The sequence below is a fragment of the Acinonyx jubatus genome, chromosome A1 (genome assembly GCF_027475565.1).
Source record: "Acinonyx jubatus isolate Ajub_Pintada_27869175 chromosome A1, VMU_Ajub_asm_v1.0, whole genome shotgun sequence".
NCBI lineage: Eukaryota > Metazoa > Chordata > Mammalia > Carnivora > Felidae > Acinonyx > Acinonyx jubatus.
In genome coordinates, this window is record NC_069380.1 from 197,252,623 (window position 1) to 197,271,844 (window position 19,222).

The 19,222-nt window shown below is 38.1% G+C and overlaps 1 protein-coding gene across 2 annotated transcripts in view; it reads right to left on the reverse strand.

Annotated features, from left to right (window-relative positions):
* ITGA2 (integrin subunit alpha 2) overlaps positions 1–19,222 on the reverse strand; it is a 108,322-nt gene that overhangs the window by 64,737 nt on the left and 24,363 nt on the right. For both annotated transcript variants that reach the window (XM_053200762.1, XM_027076501.2), the window contains exons 2-3: positions 16,240–16,357; positions 1,949–2,058 (exon numbers count right to left, since the gene is read on the reverse strand). In XM_053200762.1, coding sequence (XP_053056737.1) covers positions 1,949–2,058; positions 16,240–16,343 — 214 coding nt within the window. In that variant the 5' untranslated portion in view covers positions 16,344–16,357. The remainder of the gene's footprint in view (positions 1–1,948; positions 2,059–16,239; positions 16,358–19,222) is intronic.

Sequence of the window (19,222 nt, forward strand, 5' to 3'; positions counted from 1 at the left end):
AATAAGATAAATAAGGTAAATAAGAAAATAGAGGAAAATGATGAGACTAGCCATGTAAAATAATAATCCCCAACTTCCTCTCTCCCACTCAACTAGGGCATCATCCACTGACTGTATCCATTCTTGAGCTGTGGAACATTGCAATTCTCCTCAACAGTATTATTTAAACATTAAATAATGTTTAAATTTGTTGGCTAATCTCTGCCTAGCCAACATTAACTTTAACTTACCCTCCTTGACCCAGGGCCATTATTTTATTAGCTTTACCTAAAGGTCATTCTTGGAAGTCCTCTTTGTTGTCTCTTTCCTTTGTGTCTTCAAGAAAGGAGCAATCTTTCTAAGACTGATTTTCCCATGGACCAGTGATGTTAATTCCAACTAGTTAATTCTACTCTCACTAGCTTGCATTCCCACCAATGGTGTAAGAGGGTTCCCCTTTCTCTGCATCCTTGCCAACATCTGTTTTTTCCTATATTATTAATTTTAGCCATTCTGACAGGTATGAGGTGGTATCTCATTGCAGTGCTTATTCTTTTAAATTTATTTTTATTTAGGAAGATAATAAGTCAGTGCATGCATATAATTTTTAAAAAATAAAAAGTATGGGAGGGCCTGTGTGGCTCAGTCAGTTAGGCATCCAACTCTTGGCTTCAGCTCAGGTCATGATCTCACAGTTCATGGGTTTGAGCTCTGCATCGGGCTCCCTGCTGACAGTACAGAGACTGCCTGGGATTCTCTCTCCTCTCTCCCTGCCCCTCCCGAGCTCTCTCGCTGTCTCTCTAAATAAATAAACTTAAAAATATATATATACATATATATATGAGATGAGTATTCAAATGTTAGAGGTGATATGGTACACTGGGGGTGATATAATAAAATGTTTGAACTATATAATAAAACCTTTGAGCATTCACTCCTAATGTGTACATTTTTATTATTTTTAGAAATAGTATGTAAATGTATGTTTATAATATGTATTATATATGTCTTATATAGATGAATGTTCAAAATGTTTGAAGAGCACTGATCTAGTTCACCCATTATCTCCTTAAATAAGTTAATGATCTGTACTCAGTCTTCATACCCTTCAACTTTGGTAGCATTTGACACCACTGAAGTTCCTTCCACCTCATGTTGATTAAACTCCTATCTTATGCCAGAAATGATGCTAGAAATTAGGTATACAAAGATGTATAAGAAACATGCCCTTGATTCTAAGTCCCAATCACTATTTTTGAATCTCTACTTTCCCTTGATTCCCTAACATAGATTTCCTAATCTATTTTAGTTCTTCAGAACTCTAAAACTCGTCAGTGCTGGGTTTTTTTGGCATGATTAAATTGAGTAATTTTTTCGATGCACCAGGAAATATTGCATGGAAATATGACTTATTTAGCTTTTTAGTCTTGCACCTTTAATAACTTTATGCATTAATAGAAAGCCTCTGAGATATGGATAATTAAAACAGCAATTCCAAACACAAAGGATCCAAAATGATGACTTTTTTTTTTCTTTTAGAATGCAATTACTTAGTCAAGACCAGAAACAGAGTATTTCTCCTTACTTCTAAATGCAACCATGGTACTGACAGGTGTATACTTAATAATCTGTTTTGAGGAGGGAGAGAGGTATGGATAAACTTAGATTTCTGTAAGGAATCAGCAAAACAATCTTAAACATTAATGGAAAGTGGTCCACAGTCTAGGGCTAGATGGTCCATGAGGCAGCACATTTCCCATGCATCTTATTAAATCAGGTCTTCAATCTGTATTGAAAGACTGGATGCAATTGGACCTCATATGACTAAAGATACAAAGGTAAAAAAAAAAAAGCTGTCTCTATTTCTTTAAGACAGAATTATGATTGATTTTGTTATTGTTTTTTAGTTAGGTTTATAACAATGAGATCTTGTTATTTGTAAAAAATCATATTTCTAATTACCACTTACTTTGCAGATTCAGTTTTTCACATGTAGCAGTGGACAGATCAACAGGACATTTATACACGTCTCCCATTCGGTTCTCAGGAAAACCACTCCAAGGTGAACCAACCAGTAACCTAGAAAGAGGAATTTTTTTTCATTAAATATAAAATGTTAGCTATAGTTTCTTAAAGATTAAAACTGACCACTAAACAATGAAAAAACCCACATTTAATTTCAATTTTTAATAAGAAAATAGTAATTCATATTTGTTCAGCTATAACCAGTTCTTTTTCCTTTCCTCTTAGCTGGTCCAAATTCTTAAATGATTTTAATATTTTTTAAATGATTTTAAATTTTTATGTTTTTTTAATTTTAGAGAGAGAGAGAGTGTGAGTGGGGGAGAAGGACAGATATGGAGAGAGAGAGAGAGAGAGAGAGAGAGAGAGAGAGAAAGAGAGAATCTTAAGCAGGCTCCATGCTAAGCCCTGAGCACAGGGCTCAACCCCACGACCCTGGGATCATGACCTGAGCTGAAACCAAGAGCTGGATGCTCAACTGACTGAGCCACCCAGACACCGCTGCTGATCCTGATTCTTGATGAATATGGGAAATACATTAGAGAAATATAATGCAGGCCACAAATGTGATCTGCATATGTAATTTTAAATTTTCTACTAGCTACATTAATACAATAAAAAGCAAAGGTGAATTAACTTAAATAATATATTTTCTCTAACTTGATATACAATCATTATAAAAATCATTAATGAGATATTTGACATTCTTTTTTCCATACTAAGTCTTTGAAATTCAGTGTTCAGATGTTAATTTACATAGGGAGCAAATGAATTATCTAAGTGGTTTTACTGTTTATTGTCTATATAAGGGGATCCTTAGCAAAAACACAGAGCAAATATACTATGGAGCTCTCCTTCCATGTAACACATCAGTAGCCAGAATGCAGGAAGCAGAGTTTAGAGACTGGTGCTCACATCCTTCTTTGGTTAGTTTTGTTTCCTACAGAGCTTCTCCAACTAGAGACTATTTCCCTGTGGAACCATTCATCTAACATTTCTGGTCACAGAAGAATAGACAGAAAGAGTCCATGCAAACAGTCTGATCTTTAGAATCTGTAGTAGGTTAATTACTCAGCAGCATCCAGTTACTAAGAAAGCACATTTGATTCAATGTTTTTTCCTTGTCAAAGTTGGGAAAGATGAGATGAAACTTAAATTCTTTCATGAGCCTTCTGCATAAATGTTTTAGCATTATTGATTAAATAACATGTGCCTCACACTAAATGCCACAATGAGTACAGAAAGATGAAGGTGTGCTTCTATCTACTAAATCCAGTAAAGCTGTTTAAAATACATGCCAAGGAAAACAATAACAGTACAAATGAACAGAAATATAGAAATAGGCTTCCCTCTGGAACAAACATTAAAATGGTCAGAGGATACAAAAATGAATACCAGAGGATGAAGGTGTCAGTCATTATTCTCAGCAGAGGGAAGAGTATGAATACAGAGGAAAGAGGAAAATACAGATTATTTTGAAAGACAGTTAATGATTCACATAGCTAGTGAGAGCCAAGTGTAACTGATTCTGAACCCCAAGCTCTTAACCCTTAGGTTATTCTCCTTCCTCTTAGCTACAAGAAGGCCTGGCATAGGGCCCAGATTGGGAAAGCTATCTGAACAAATGGGTTGGGTTCCAGAATAATCAAGGAATAGAAACTGGAAATGATGGTCAAGCCATACCTACTGTGATGGGGGTGTGGCTGTGTGGCGTATAAGGAGGCTGTGGACAGGAAGGACACCAGCCAAGGTCATCTGGTAAGCACACATCCACACTGTAGGCCCAGGCTGTACTGTTCATAATATAGGTAAGGGCAGAGTATGTTCAGATAGTACTAAATGTGGTAATTCGGGTGACTTGTACTGTGCACATTTTCCATCCATCCTCACCAGCCCAAGAGAAACACACTGAAGAATAAAAGTTAAGTGTTCCTCATCTAATATTTAACCATCCTGTTCTTCAGAGCCTTTGGCAGTAAAGCACCATCAGCCACCTTTTTCTCAATGAGAAAGCTCAAAAGGCTACTTGCTTTCTCCTATTGCCTAAGTGTTCCCCGGATACCCTCCCCTTCACTTCCTCCTGCCTCATCAAAGAATTCAGGATTTGATAATCTCACACTCAGGAAGGGTTATGACATCTCCACTACTGTTGTGAGGGCCGTGGTCCCCTACATTAATCAGATGGGAAGAAGAGGGAGAAAGAAGTATCTGTACAATTGTGTGCCTCTTAACAAAAAGGATGTGAAGGTACTTGAAATTCTCTCAAAGAATACATAGATCTCTGGCAGTATTATGCCATATTAAACTCTTAACACAAAACAATAGAAAACAGTGGAAAAACAGATCATTCCGGTGACCGGTAAAGAACAAGGGGGTCCTTATCATATATGACTCATTTTTTAAATATGGTGAACCACATTAGTAAGACGCCGACAGGTCATGCTAGTGACTGCAGAGAATGTTTCATAGAGCATTGCTAACTCCTTGTTGGCAACATTTCCAGTAGACTCTCTTCCTTGCTTTCACCCAGAGGCCTCAGTGAAATTCTGATTCCTGACAATTCATCCTCATAAGGAAAGGCTATGACATCACTAGCGGCTGCTCCAAAGGAATTGTGACATTCTTATATTAATCAGACAGGAAGATGAGGAGGCTGGTATATTTATTTATAAAATCTTATGTAATCCGCTGTAACAGGAAGAAACATGCCAGGAGAGAATGTTACAAATGTGAAGAATAGGATAGGTTAGTGAGTAAATCCTGCTGAAGTATGGCAAAGCTTCTTTGAAGTAATGGACTTAACTTAATCACAACCAGACAAAAGAGCTGCATGAACAGTCGTGTGTGCTGATTCTGAAAACAAAACAAAATCCCAAGACATAAACTCTTTTCTCCTGCAGTGAAACTGGGAATTCTTCCAAGATGACTTAAAATAACACTTACTGTTCAATTATCTTGTGGGGAAATAGTGATTATGTAGAGTTCCAAAACATAGCCAATTTGCCCACCTCCAGTGGAATTCAAAATACTTTGTTTAGTTAGTAAACAGTATTTATGGTGGTGTAGGTAGTTTTAAACCCACAATCCAGGGGCTGTTATAAATATCTTCCTTTGGTCCGTGAGTCTATAAACTCTCCAAGTGTTCCTTTAATACTAGCGATTTTTCTAGAGATTATTGACAGAGGTGTACTTAAAATAGTAGGGCAAAACAAGTTTTATTTGATGCTACAGATGTTTATTGCGATCCTGCGAGGCTGAAATTTTGCACCACACCAGGGGGTACCATTTCCATATAAATAGTGTGCCCTGGCCTTGTTACATATGCATCCTGTGAGGTTGTACATGGTGGCCAGACCTACTATGTGCCAGACTCGATTCTAGGCACTAGGGATACATCAGTGAATAAGTCAGTCAAAAGTTACTGGTCTTGTGGAACTTACATTCTAGTGGGAAAAGATAGGCAACTTTAATAAGTAAAAAAAAACATATCATGATGGTGATCAGTGCTCTGTGGGAAAAATGAGCAGGAGAGTTAGGAGTACAGTAGGATTCTCACACAGAGTCATGACACTGAGGCTTTTCTTTCCAGGAAGCAACTTTATTCGAGCGGGCACTGCTCAGTTGGGTTTGTACCAGAAGAACTGCACCCCGAATGCCACGTGGCGTAGTTTTTTATACATTTTCTATTTCTTTGTCTCCATATATGGCAACACACAAACAGTCTGATTAAGTGGTCTCATGTTACAAAGTTGTGAGGGATGTTGTCACGTACACATATAGACAGGTTGCCTTGAGGTTTTTTTGTTTTTTGTTTTCTCCTTGGGGAGGAGACCCTCCCACACGGGTGGGGGTGGAAGGTGTTGTAATCTTTATTAGAATGGTCAGGGAGGCCTCACTGAGAAAGTGTCATTTAAGCAAAGACTTGAAGGAGGTAAAGAAGTAAGCCATAAAATTCTGGAGGAAAAATAATCCAGGCTGTGGGAACAGCAAATGCAAAGGCCCTGTGGCTGGACTGCAGTGATAAGGAGGAATGTGGGAGGAGACGTAGTCAGATGGGTCACAGGACCAGATCCCCTAAGACTGGTATGAAATTGTAAGAACTTGGCTTTGCCTCTGAGTGACATGAGAAAGCCAGTGGAGAGTTTTCAGCACAGTAGTGATATGATCTGACATATTTTAGAAGGGTTTTGAAGGCTGCTCTTTTGAGAATGATTGCCCTGGGGTAAAGGTGAAGCAAGTGAAGCATTTTGGAAGCAAATGCAAAATTCAGGCGAGAGGAGATGAGGGGCTCCCACAGGGCTCATGAGAAGTGATCTTATTTTAGATGTATTTTGAAGGTAGGGCCAGTAGGATTTCTTGAGGTTAGTTTTTAAACACACACACACACACACACACACACACACACACACACACGCACACTTTCACCCCCCCCCACCCCACACTCACCCCACACACAAATAATCAAGGATGATTCTGGGTTTCTCTGCTAAGAAACTAAAAGGAACCAATTAGTCATGATTAGATAAGGGGGCTACTATCAGTAGAGCAAGATTTTGAGATAAGGTGAGCTTAAGAGTTCAGTATGAGGTATTTTAAGTTTGAGATGTCTATCAGACATCCAAGGGGGATATTTACTTAGGATTAGAAGCCTATTGTATACAATATATTAATGTCAGAAATTTCAAAGCCTATGAATACACAGTATATAAACATAAATATTATTCCTTACGTGGTTTAGTTTTAAGCCACTGACAACATAAGGGGTCTGGTGAGTTCTATATAGCTAGTTGCTTCCTGCTTGTAATGCAAAAGGAGTTTTATGATGGAAAGGGGAAGACTTCAAATCTCTAGGAAGGAGGAAGACAGGTAAAGAGAGTTCATTTTTAGCTCCTGGCTGGGAAATGCTGTTGTTATAAATTTAATGGTTAAACCCTTTGGCATGTGTTAAAAGGAAATTTTAGTTTCTAAACTTTATTATGCTACTTCAGACTCTGTTGGCTGCCAGATTGCTTCCTTAAATAGTGGGATGGCTAAACCCTCAAGGTCTCTCAGTTCCCTAAGGTGAAGTCCACCAACCTCATTATTGCTAAAACATCTTAAGCCTATTCTGTTTCATAAGAAGCCTAGAAATTAGCTTTTGCACTGGAAACAAATGAGTCAATAAAAGCTGATTCTGTTACATTGACTCATCCAACATGAGGTTTTCCTAAAGTTAAAATCAAAAGCTGATATTTTCAATTTAAAGCCTTGTGATGACATAAATTCCACATTCTTGGAAGGAAAGGAATGGTCTTAAGACCACCATATTTTTATAAATCAAAGCCCATGAGATAGTACCTTTCAAACAAGGTTCTTTGGCAGATGGTTGTTTTATGAATGAGAAAATTTGGAAAAGCAACATTTATGAACTGCTTTACAGTTTATAAAGTACGTTTTATGTACATTGTCTCCTTTGATGCTTGTAAATTCCCAGAGAAGTCAAGTGTTACAACTATTCCTGTTTTCCTATGAAAAACCAAGTCTCAGTGTCTACTTGGCAACAAAGTCTAGAGCTGCACCTGTGTGCTTTCATTCCAAACCCCTGATTCTTTCTATCATAGTAAGTTCTGTTTAGAAGTCTCCCAGAGAAGAGATACTCGTTGTCTGCCCATCCTATTGGCTATAAACAAATTAACAAACAGTTCCAACCTGTGCCACTTAGTATTCCCTAAATCCCTTGTCAGATGGGGCTAGACTGATGGAAAAGTTTCAGACAACTGGCCACCAGGAAGGTGCGCATGTGTAAGCCCCATTCACCTTTGTAAATGAACTTTGTTCCAGGAACAGACATTCAGGCATTAACATAGAGGAAAGCTTTAAATTATAAGCCAAGCTAGTGAGGCGTGGAGAATTTTCCCAGATCACTTCAGGTCTCCAGATATTTGAGAGCAGCAGATCCAACCCCTGTGCAAGTCACAAAAGATGGGTGTGTATGTGTGTTTGTTTGTAGGTATATGCACAAATTTGTGTCCAGAGTGGGGGAAGGGAGAAGCAAGTCAGAGCAGGGGTATTTAAAATGGCTTTTCTACTATAGATTTTTATTTATGATAAGTAACACCAACTATGGAAAAAGTCTAGCCATAAAGATTATTTTAAAATGGAAAAGAAATGAACAATTATGGTGTAACAAATATATGTGGATCAACACCACGGTGGCCCATGGGGTTCTAAAAGGTACTTGGTTCCCTATTTATTCTGCTCCTAGAGAAGGTCCTTGTTGACAAGAGACATGCCATTTTGCACATCCATATTAGTCGTGTTGAGTGATGGCTTAATTATATGGCAATACCATAATTATTTATAAAAATATTGACAATAAATTTTTAAACTTAAAAGTGTAAGACTATTACAGTCAGACTTCTTATGCCTTTCCAGAAACAAAAATTAGAGTAAGTCACAAGTTAGTGAAAATAGCATGGAATGGAAGAACAAAAAGGAATATATATGTCATGGGTTTAAACTAAAAGCAAACCTTGTGAATAAACAAAGTAAGCATGTTAAATGGCCCTGCCAGGCTAACCTAATGGCAGGAGAATTTTATCTTTGGAAAAAGACATAAAGGATGATATTGGCTAATATTTAAAGGCCACAATGAAAGACAAAGACATGATTATTTTGGAAAAGGGACCAGAATAGCATTCTTGGCCAAGAAGAAGAAGAAATGGATTGAAGCTAATCCAATATGCATGGAAGTTAATTGATGACAGATGAGAAATGGTTGAGAAACAGGCAGTGGAGAGAGGTAGGGAAAAACTTGTTACTAAAAATCCTGATTTTCTTCCTATGTATTTTTACACAGTGCTGAGGAGAGTAACTCACATATGCATAGTGGTTTAGTTTTTGTTTTTGTGTTTTACAGTGGACATAATTTATTTTTTTAAACAGTGGACACAGTTTATGTTTTTTAAGGTTTTGTTTTATTTTTTAAAGTTTATTTATTTACTTTGAGAAGGAGAGACAGTGAGAGCGGGGGGGGGGGGAGGCAGAGAGAGAGGGAGACAGAGAATCCCAAGCAGGCTCTGCACTGTCAGCATGGAGCCAGATGTGGGGCTTGAACGCACAGAATCATGAGATCGTGATCTGTGCCGAAACCAAGAGTCAGACGCTTAGCCGACTGAGCCACTCAGGAGCCCCAAGGTTTTATTTTGATTCCAGTTAGTTAACATACAATGTAATATTAGTTTTAGGTGTACAATATAGTGATTCAACATTTCCATACAACACCTGGTGCTCATTGCAAAAAGTGCACTCCTTCATCACTCTATTTAACCACATCCTCCACCCACCTCCCCTCTGATAACCATCAGTTTGTTCTCTATAGTTAAGACTAGTTTTCTCTCTCTCTTTCCCCCTTTGTTTAGTTTCTTAAATTCCTCAATGGGTACAATCTTATGGTATTTGCCTTTCTCTGAGTTATTTCACTTAGCACTGCACTCCATCCATGTTGTTATAAATGGCAAGGTTTCATTCTTTCTATGACTGAATACTATTCCATTGTGTTTACATACCACATCTTCTTTACACATTCATCAATAGATGGACACTTAGGCTGCTTCTATATCATGGCTATTGTAAATAATGCTGCAATAAACATAGGGTGCATACATCCCTTTGAATTTGTGTTTTTGTATTATTTGGGTAAATACTCAAAGTAGTGTGATTGCTGGATCATAGGGTAGTTGTATTTTTAACTTTTTGAGGAATCTCTATACTGTTTTCCACAATGGCTGCACCAGTTTTCATTCCCACCAATGGTGCAAGAGAGTTCCCCTTTCTCCACATCCTTGCCAACATCTGTTGTTTCTTGTGTTGTTGATTTTAGCTATTCTGACAGGTTTGAGGTAGTATCTCATTGTAGTTTTGATTTGCATTTCCCTGATGGTAAGTGACGATGAACATCTTCTCATGTGTATGTTGCCATCTGTACGTCTTTGGGGGAACTGTCTGTTCATGTCTTATGTACATTTTTTAGTTGACTTGTTTTTTGGGTGTTGAGTTTTATAAATTCTTTATATATTTTGCAAACAAACCCTTTATGGAATATGTCATTTGCAAATATCTTTCCCCATTCCATAGGTTACCTTTTAGTTTTTTTTTTTTATTGTTTCCTTCACTATGCAGAAGCTTTTTATTTTGATAAATCCCAATAGTTTATTTTTGATTTTGTTTCTCTGGCCTCAGGAGACATATCTATAAAGATGTTACTATGGCTGATGTCAAGAAGTTACTGTGTGTGTTCTCTTCACACATTCTTATGGCTTCAGGTCTTGAATTTAGGTCTTTAATCCACTTTGAATTTATTTTTGTGTATGGGGTAAGAAAGTTTCTTTCTTTTGCATGCTGCTGTACAGTTTTCCAAACACCATTTATTGAAGAGACTATCTTTTTCCTGCTTTATTGAAGATTAATTGACCATATAGTTGTGGGTTTATTTCTGGGTTTTCTTTTTCTGTTCCATTGATCTACGTGTCTATTTTTATGCCAGTACCATACTGTTTTGATTACTACAGCTTTGTAATATAACTTAAAGTCTGGAATTATGATGCCTCCAGCTTTGCTTTTCTTTTTTAAGATTGTTTTGGCTATTTGAGGTCTTTGTGGTTCCATACAAATTTTAGGATTTTTTGTTCTGTGAAAAATGCTATTGGTATTCTGATAGGTATTGCATTAAGTGTGTAGATTGCTTTGGGAAGTATAGACATTTTAACAATATCCTTCCAATCCATGAGAATGGAATGCCATACCATTTCGTTGTCATTTTCAACTTATTTTATCATTGTTTTACAATTTTCAGAGTATAGGTCTTTTACCTCTTTGGTTGGTTTATTCCTACAGTGGTTTATTTTTTGAAGTACTTCACTTTTTTTAAAAACTAACATACAGGTTTTATTTCACCAGTGAAGTGCTTTACTTTTATTCTCTCATGAGGTGCTCAAAACATTCTGGTTTGGTAGGGATGGCCCTCTCTTTGTGCTCCAGAGAGGGCATGTGACTTTTTCAAAGTCAGCCAGCTAGTGGTGGGGAAGCTGAGGGTAAAACCCTTGCGCTCTGGCTCCTGACTTATATGGAAAAGCCCTGTGCATGAGAGAATGAAAAGATAGGTGGTAACTGTCATCTCTATTCAGGCAACACATTTTGTAACAGAAATTTTAATTCAAAGTACTAAATGAAGTTCATCTTACTTTATAAAGTTTATTTGACAATTATAATTAAATAATTTTTTATAAATGCTGATTACCTCCTGCCACTCTCCTCCTTACATACTTACAAAAATATGTATGCTTGGAACATCTTATCTCTGCTTTGCATTACTACCATATGCACATTATTCTTAGCTCTGTATTCTCAGGCAAACTACCTAGCCTTTCTAAGCCCCAGTCCCCTCATTTGTAAATGGAGTAATAATTTTACAAATCTTTCAGAGCGACTGTATTATGTGTCTGGCAAAGAAAGAGTACTCAGTACTTTTCAATACTGTAAATACCAGTAAATACCAAGTACTGTTATTACCAACATACATACAGCGTAATCTTTGACATCTGTTATAGAATTGAATGTTTCTTATTACTTATCTGAAATCCTCTTCCATATGTCTTATAGACAAGTATTATCCATGTACTTATAACACACATAGAGCTTTATTAATATTTTTCTTAATTATAATGTTAGAACTATAATATAAGTTCATACATAAATGGAGTTTTTTATTGGCCATGGCACATGCTCATTATATTTCTCTTCTTAAGGAACAAGCACGTACTAGTCCTTGCTGACACAAGAGAATACATCTCTCCCACTGGAAATACCCCTTCGTTCCCAGACAGTTCTCGTTACACAAATGGCTGTAGGGTTCTAAGATTTTTGAGTCATAAAATGAGCTCAGACTGTTCATGCGACAGGCCTTCAGATTAGACAAACAGACAGTGCATATCACCACAAGCTTCCAGGAAATGATTTTAAACATATCTCAATCCTTTGTATAATTGCTTCTGATAAAAATTGCATCATCCACATTTAAACATCCTGTGTGTATGATGAGGGCCTCAATGTGCCACTGAAGGGACAGCAGACCACAGCTTTACTTCCAGACACAGGGGTGCTCCCTTGCTCTGCTTGGGAGGTAATCTTGCTTGTCAAACGATCCAGCTTTTTTGAGACTGTTCAAAAAGCTCTAGAATTTTCAGAGCCACATGACCACTATTTCTAGAGAAAAAGCCACAGTGTAGTAAAAGTATAATAAATAAAACTAGAAAAGCATCAAGACCATTTTGTTAAGATCTTGTACATCCCAATGTAAAATATGCCTATAAATTCCTAGGAACATGAGCCATGTGGAAGCTGAGGCTGTATTTGAAAAACAAGGAATGTGATTTAAGAAAACTCAGATGAGAGCCTTATGTGAGTTGTCAGAAGGAAGGAAAGGGCTGAGAGACAGAGATGGGGCTCAACAATACAGATTGTAAAGAAAGTCAAGGAAAGAGGAGGAGAAACTACCCAAACAGCAGCTTCAGAACAAGCAGTAAGAGAGTAAAGAAAATAAAGGGATGTATGTGTGTATGTGTGTGTGTTTTGTGTGTGTGTGTGTGTGTGTGTTATATAAGTCTAGGAGAAAAAGACTCCCAGATATTAAAGGAATTCACAGTAATCCCACTTTCTGTGCCCAAAGTTAACTTGACTAGTATCAGGAGGCAAGTTAATATTTAAACAGTCCTTTCCACATCTGCTACTTCCATAATGTCTGTGCAGTTGTCATAAATTAGGAGTGGAGAAGGGCACTGTGCCAATCGTCAAAACAAATAGGCAATTCTGGATTCCAAGTTTCGTATTATTTTCCTTGAGCCTGAGTGCTGTGAGGGCGCTTGTCCTAACCATGGGCCACTCGGGCACTAGAGTGGGAAACACCACCACATGGATCCTGTGACAGCCCTGCCCCCTGTGACAGGCTGATGAGAGAGAGGCCAGGAGCAAATCTTGCCCTCAAGTGTCTCAGGCTTCGGGAGGAGAAAACGAGCTCTTAATAGTAAGTTAACACTATCAGTGGCACTGAAAGAACACCAACATTATTAACCATACGGGGTTGGCCCTTATTACGTCTCTGGCATTACTCATGGCTGCCCGCTCTGCATATCAGTCTTTCTCCATGGCTCTACTCCACACTCCTTAAAGGTAATTCTGATGTTCTCTACTTGGCACTTCACGCAGTGTCCAGCCTGTGGTGGATTAGCAGATCATGTCCACTACTTGGCCTCTTCTGCTTCTCTGCTTCAACAAGGCCAAAACAGTGGAAGGACAGACTGGCATGCCAGGCCAGCTTTTGTTCTCTTTCCTTCCAGCTTTGCACTGCAACGGGGTTTAGCTTCTCAGGTAATACAGGCACTCTCCCTTCTTCTCTTTTTGTGCACTGGGATACGCTCTTACCAGCTGGTTTCAGACAGGCTTGAGGGAAGTAAGGTCTTGATAAGCCTACCGTTACTTATTCCCAAAAAGCTCTACACTGGAGTTAAAAGCACCAGCTGAGCCAATAATAGAGTGATGCCTTGTTTCCCAATAGCCATTGTCCTGTGTTTATATATATCTCAGGAATGTCATGAGAAGGCCATGGTAGGATTTAGGAATGCTTAGTGTCTTTGGTCTGGACATAACCCTATCAGCACCAGAATCTCACCATAAGTTGCTAATACACTTGTCTTTTAACAATGTTTTGTATGCTCAGAGAGAATCGTGGAGGGAGAAAGGGGGTATGGCTGCTTCTCACTTTCCCAGGACTCTGCCTGCTAGATTCCTGTCAACATTTTTTCCCTGTTGGTCTTGTTCAGCTTCCAACCTGTAGTGGGCCAGTGGTTGAGTTACCTTCCAATCCTTCATAAGCTTATTGTCTCTAATAGCATCTACTGCTGATAGTGTCTCTTTCTCTCAGATTTGTCTTGTCCCAGAAAAACTTTCACTTAAAAAGAACAACCTCAAGCTTGATGGCAGATTGTCCTCAGCAAGGTCATACTTATGAAGCAGAACATCAGAGTCCCCCCGAAGGTCTCGTTCAGTTCAGACCTAAGTCAAATTACTATGGTTCACTTTGTAGAGTACCTAAAGTGAATAATTTGGAAATGGGACTTTCATTCAGTCATTCAGCAAACAATTATTGATCCCCTACTTGGTGCCAAATAGCACTCTGGGTTCTGGACACGCCATTGAACAAAAACAATGTGCCTATACTCAGAGACAGGGCAGAAGAGAGACAATGGGAGTATAAACATGTAAAGGTGATTTCAGATAGCAATAACTACTATACAGAAAAGAAATCTGCATGGAAGGTGGGAGAGTGGCTGGGAGGTGAGCTGAAGTGCTCATGTATGTAGTCGTGCTCTGAAAGGTCTCTATAAAGAGGAGACATTTGAGCGGAGACTGAAAAATGAGAATCCACCAGCCAAGTGAAGATCTTGGGAAGACTGATCCTTCCAGGAAAAAAGCATGGGCAGAAGCTTTGAAGCAGTGATGAGCTTAGTGTGTTCAAGGGACAGACAAAGGACAGAATTCATAGGGTTTAAGGGTGAGGGGGTAAAACGTGAGACAGGACAGGCAGCCTGAGACCAGGTCAAGGAAGATCCTTTAAGGAATTTTAATGTCATCTGATTGCAATAGGAAGCCACAGAGGGTTTTAATCTCGGCAGTGACATTATTTGAATCATGTACTTGACAGTTCACAAGGCTTCCCCGAGGGGTGAGAAGGGAAGCAGCAGGTGGGCTGAGAAGCAGTTGCCGCAGTACCCGCAAGGGCTCATGTTGGCTTTGAAGAAAGGACTGCAGGGATGATGGGGGAAACCCATGGTCTGTTATCACATGTATTTTGGTTGTGGCATCAGTAGGACTGGTTAATGGATGAGATATGGGGCGGTGACAGAAAGAGAGGAGTCAGGATTTTTGGTCTCATCAGCTGGTGCAGGCAATCAGATATTTGTTTATGTATGATATGTTAAGCCTGGTATGTCTACTAGACATTAATGTAGTGATGTTTGTTATGTGTGTCCGCAGCTCAGGGAGGAATCGGGGCTAGATAGGTAAAAGTGCGGGTCATCAGCAAATTCATCTGCCAGATTCCAAGGTCATACTCTACCAACTATAACATCTGTCTAGCCTTTAACCACAGTATATGGTTATCAAAGCATAATAAGATAACTGTTAGAGATGCGCTCTCATATCCCAAATGATAATAATTGCTACTCTTTGGGTTTTCAACCAGACCATTATTATCCTTTGGGATGACTGACAAACTACAACATACGTTGCTTTCCAAGTCTCCTCATATTAGTTAATGCTTTTGTCCTGACTATTCATCTCCTCCCCTTAAGACCCCCTTAAGACTCATGATTCACTTCCTCCAAGATGTCTTTTCAGACAGTACCCTCTCGAGTGATAATTTCATTTTGTTTCCCTATCACACAAATAGGCATGCTCCAAAACGTGAATAATTTGGATTCTAAATGTTTCTTAGAATTCAATTTTTTGAGCATCGAACTTAAGCTCACACAGAAAAAAGATTATTAATTATAGCTCTTAGTTGATAAGCCAAAAATAGCCATTCAGTCGTTGAAAAGAACTCTAAAGGATCCAGACTGGAAGATCCAGGGTAAGTCTGAAACCTTCTGCGGCAACAGGAAGATAAGGTTCTAAAGGCAGGACTCTTGTGACCAGTGGACATCAAGACTGGCAAGGGAGGAGCTAAAGTTCTTCTACCTAAAGACAACTTTCAGAATCGTCTAATTTCCCCTGCATTGATTTTCATTATTTTAAAGGGACACTTAAACCAGCAATGGGGGGGGGCATATATTTCCATATCCTTGAAGGTAGTTGATATAAATGTAACCATGGTTTAAATGTAACCATTACACAGCATTAAAAATTGGGAGCACTTTTAGGCAAAAATGAACAATGCAAATGCACTAGAGAAAGGGAATTGCTATTATGAATTTACTATGGAATAGTTAGGGAAAGTGTTCTATCTAGGTTTTTAAAAGTACCATTACACCATCTCATTAATTATCAATCTGAAAGTTATCAACTCTCAAGGAAAGATCCTTCATTTAAGGATATTTGAAGATATCCATTAATAATATATTCATGTACCAATTTGAACAAGCAGTTGGAGCCAAACATTAAATTTATTTAGTATTTGTATTGAAACCATAGAGAGAATATTCTTACCAGTTGCCTTTTGGATTTATAAACTGCTGCACAGCATAGCCAAACTGCTCACTTGAAGGACCGGAAAATATCTTTGCTTCTAGGAGACCAACATTGTATGCCATACAATTTAAAATCCCTATTAAGAAAAATGAAAACATAGTCCATATTTACAATTTGTGAATATAGTTTTGTAATACAATTCTCAAAGACCACTTAAAAAAACCTGTTTTATGTAATAATTGTTTTCCTTATTAGTGTTTACCAAGAACACTATTAGTGTTTACCAAGAACACTATTAGTGTTTACCAGTACTTATTCGGGGTTCTGATACCATGCTAAAAAAATTTTAATGTTTTATTTATTTTTGAGAGACAGAGAAAGAGACAGAGCACGATCAGGGAGGGGCAGAGAGAGAGTGGGAGAGCCAGAATCCAAAGCAGGCTCCAGGCTGTCAGCACAGAGCCTGCCGTGGGGCTCGAACTCATGAACTGTGAGATCATGACCTGAGCTGAAGTTGGATGCTTAACTGACTGAGCCACCCAGGTGCCACCCATGCTAAATACTTTATATACATGATTAAGTACCCCATTCATCCTCATGGCAACCCTAGAATATGATTGTTAATATTATATTTGTTTTGCAGGAATTTCTAAGGTTCCTGAAGAGAAGTGTGTCTCACACGTGGAAAGAAATAAGGGTGAGGGCAGGATTTGAACACAGGGCTGTCTGATTCAACAGCTTGAATTCTTAAACCACATATTACCTCTAGGGACTTTTAAATAACTCTAAGCTGTTCAAAGGGCTGAAGGCTATCTACTTTTTCTCTTGAATCCCCAAGAAGATTTTGACACGGACTTTGTATGAAATGTCTGTTGGAAAAGCACTGCTGATTACCTCAGAGAAGGAGGAAAAATCACAGCCCCTTAAAAATTGTATCATTTTCTTTCATAAGAGATCATTTTTGAGGATGAAAATGTAGAGAATGGTGTCCTATCTCTTTTATTCCAGTGAGAACTGTCAAAAGTGGTTTTGGCTTTTGATGCTTCTTTCTGAATGCCCAAGAAACGATAATCATTTTCAAAAACAACAAAGACCCTGATAGGATAAAGCCTTGCTAGACTTTTTTTTTTTAAAAACATTGTTTGTGATGGAAAGGGAATGAGGGGAAAGAGTACGGTTGATAGCTGTCTGTCCTTCACTCTGAAGATAGAAGGATGTGTGGATATTAACGCTGTCTGTGGGAAGGGGAGTATGCTTCATCCTGTTTGAGATCTGTTTATTTTTGCAGACACCGAAGGCAGAGTGGGCTCTTTAAAACTGACATCCAAGTTCTACTAATATGTGTTTTCATGAAAGAATATCCCACTTTCTGGACAGCATTGAAAGTACGCAGTATTTCATCAATCTATTGCTACAGCCACTGGAAGGTTGGGGGAAAAGGGCTTGCTATTCCACTGTGCCTGTGCACTCCTGAGAGCACAGTGCAGAGTGCGCCAAAGGAACTATGAGGTCAGTGATAAAGCTTTGGGAACTTAAAGTAATTAACGTGCTTCTCTATGTGCCAAAGCCATTCTACCATCTCTTGTTCATTCAAGAGAGCTCAGCCTATTATTTCTTAAAAAGACAGTCTGCCAGGAAGAGGACAAATAATAATTTTGAAATACTCTGCAGCAAAATCTACACAGCTCTACATTTGCAGATTTTCTCTTTAACATCTATTTCTCATATGCACCACTGCTCCTTTTTATTTTTCAGGAAATACAATGCAAAAGAAAATAACATAGGAAACTAAGGAGGGAGCTGGAATAGACATGGAATACTGGGGTCTTCAATCAACAATCCTGGTGTTTATCTTCACCCTACTGTGCAGAATGCGATAAACACTATTTAAATATGTTACCAATGCTCTAACATACTAGTAGAAGCTTCAGGAAATGACATCAAATGTCTAATGCTGGAAAGACCACATATGACCATAATGACTCCTTTTAATTCATTAGACCTATTTGATTAGACTTCAGCAGATCAGGTAATGACATGAAATCACACCGGAATTCATTTTATCATTTAGCAGCTAAATTTCAATTTATGTATATACACACATATGTATATATGTATACCTATATTTGTATATTAAATATACATATATGTACATACATACACACATATATAAAATATTGTTCAAAAACACAGATCATTCCATCTCTCTACTTAAAATACCCCAGTGTCTTTTATTAACTAATTATTTCTCAAGTATAGTTAACACATGTTATATTAGTTTCAGGTGTACAGTATAATGATTCAACAATTATACACATCACTCATGGCTCATCATGATAAGTATACTTTTAATCTTTTGTATCTAGTTCACCCATCCCCTTGCCCACGTTGCCTACCTCCCATTTGGCAACCACCAGTTTGTTCTCTGTGTTTAGGAGTCTGTTTTTCTGTTTGTCTCTTTTTCTCTTTGTTTGTTTTGTTATTTCAATTCCACATATGAGCAAAATCATATGGTATTTGTCTTTCTCTGACTGATCTTTTTCACTTAGCATTATACCCTCTGGGTCCCTCCATGTTGTTTCAAATGGCAAGATTTCATTCTTTTTTATGGCTGAATAATATTCCACAGCAATATTTTACACACACACACACACACACACACACACACACACCACACCTTCTTTATCCATTCATCTACTGATGGGCACTTGGATGGCTTCCATATCTTGGCTATTGTAAATAATACTGCAGTAAACATTGGGGTACATATGTCTTTTTAAATTAGTGTTTTTGTATTCTTTGGGTAAACACCAGTAGTGGAGTTACTGGATCATATGGTAACCATATTTTTAAGTTTTTGAGGAACCTCCATACTGTTTTCCACAGTGACTGCACCAAATTACATTCCCACCAACAGTGCATGAAGGTTCCTTCTTCTCTACATCTATGCCAAGACTTGTTTTTACTTGTTTTTTTTTTTTAATTTATTTACGCCATTCTA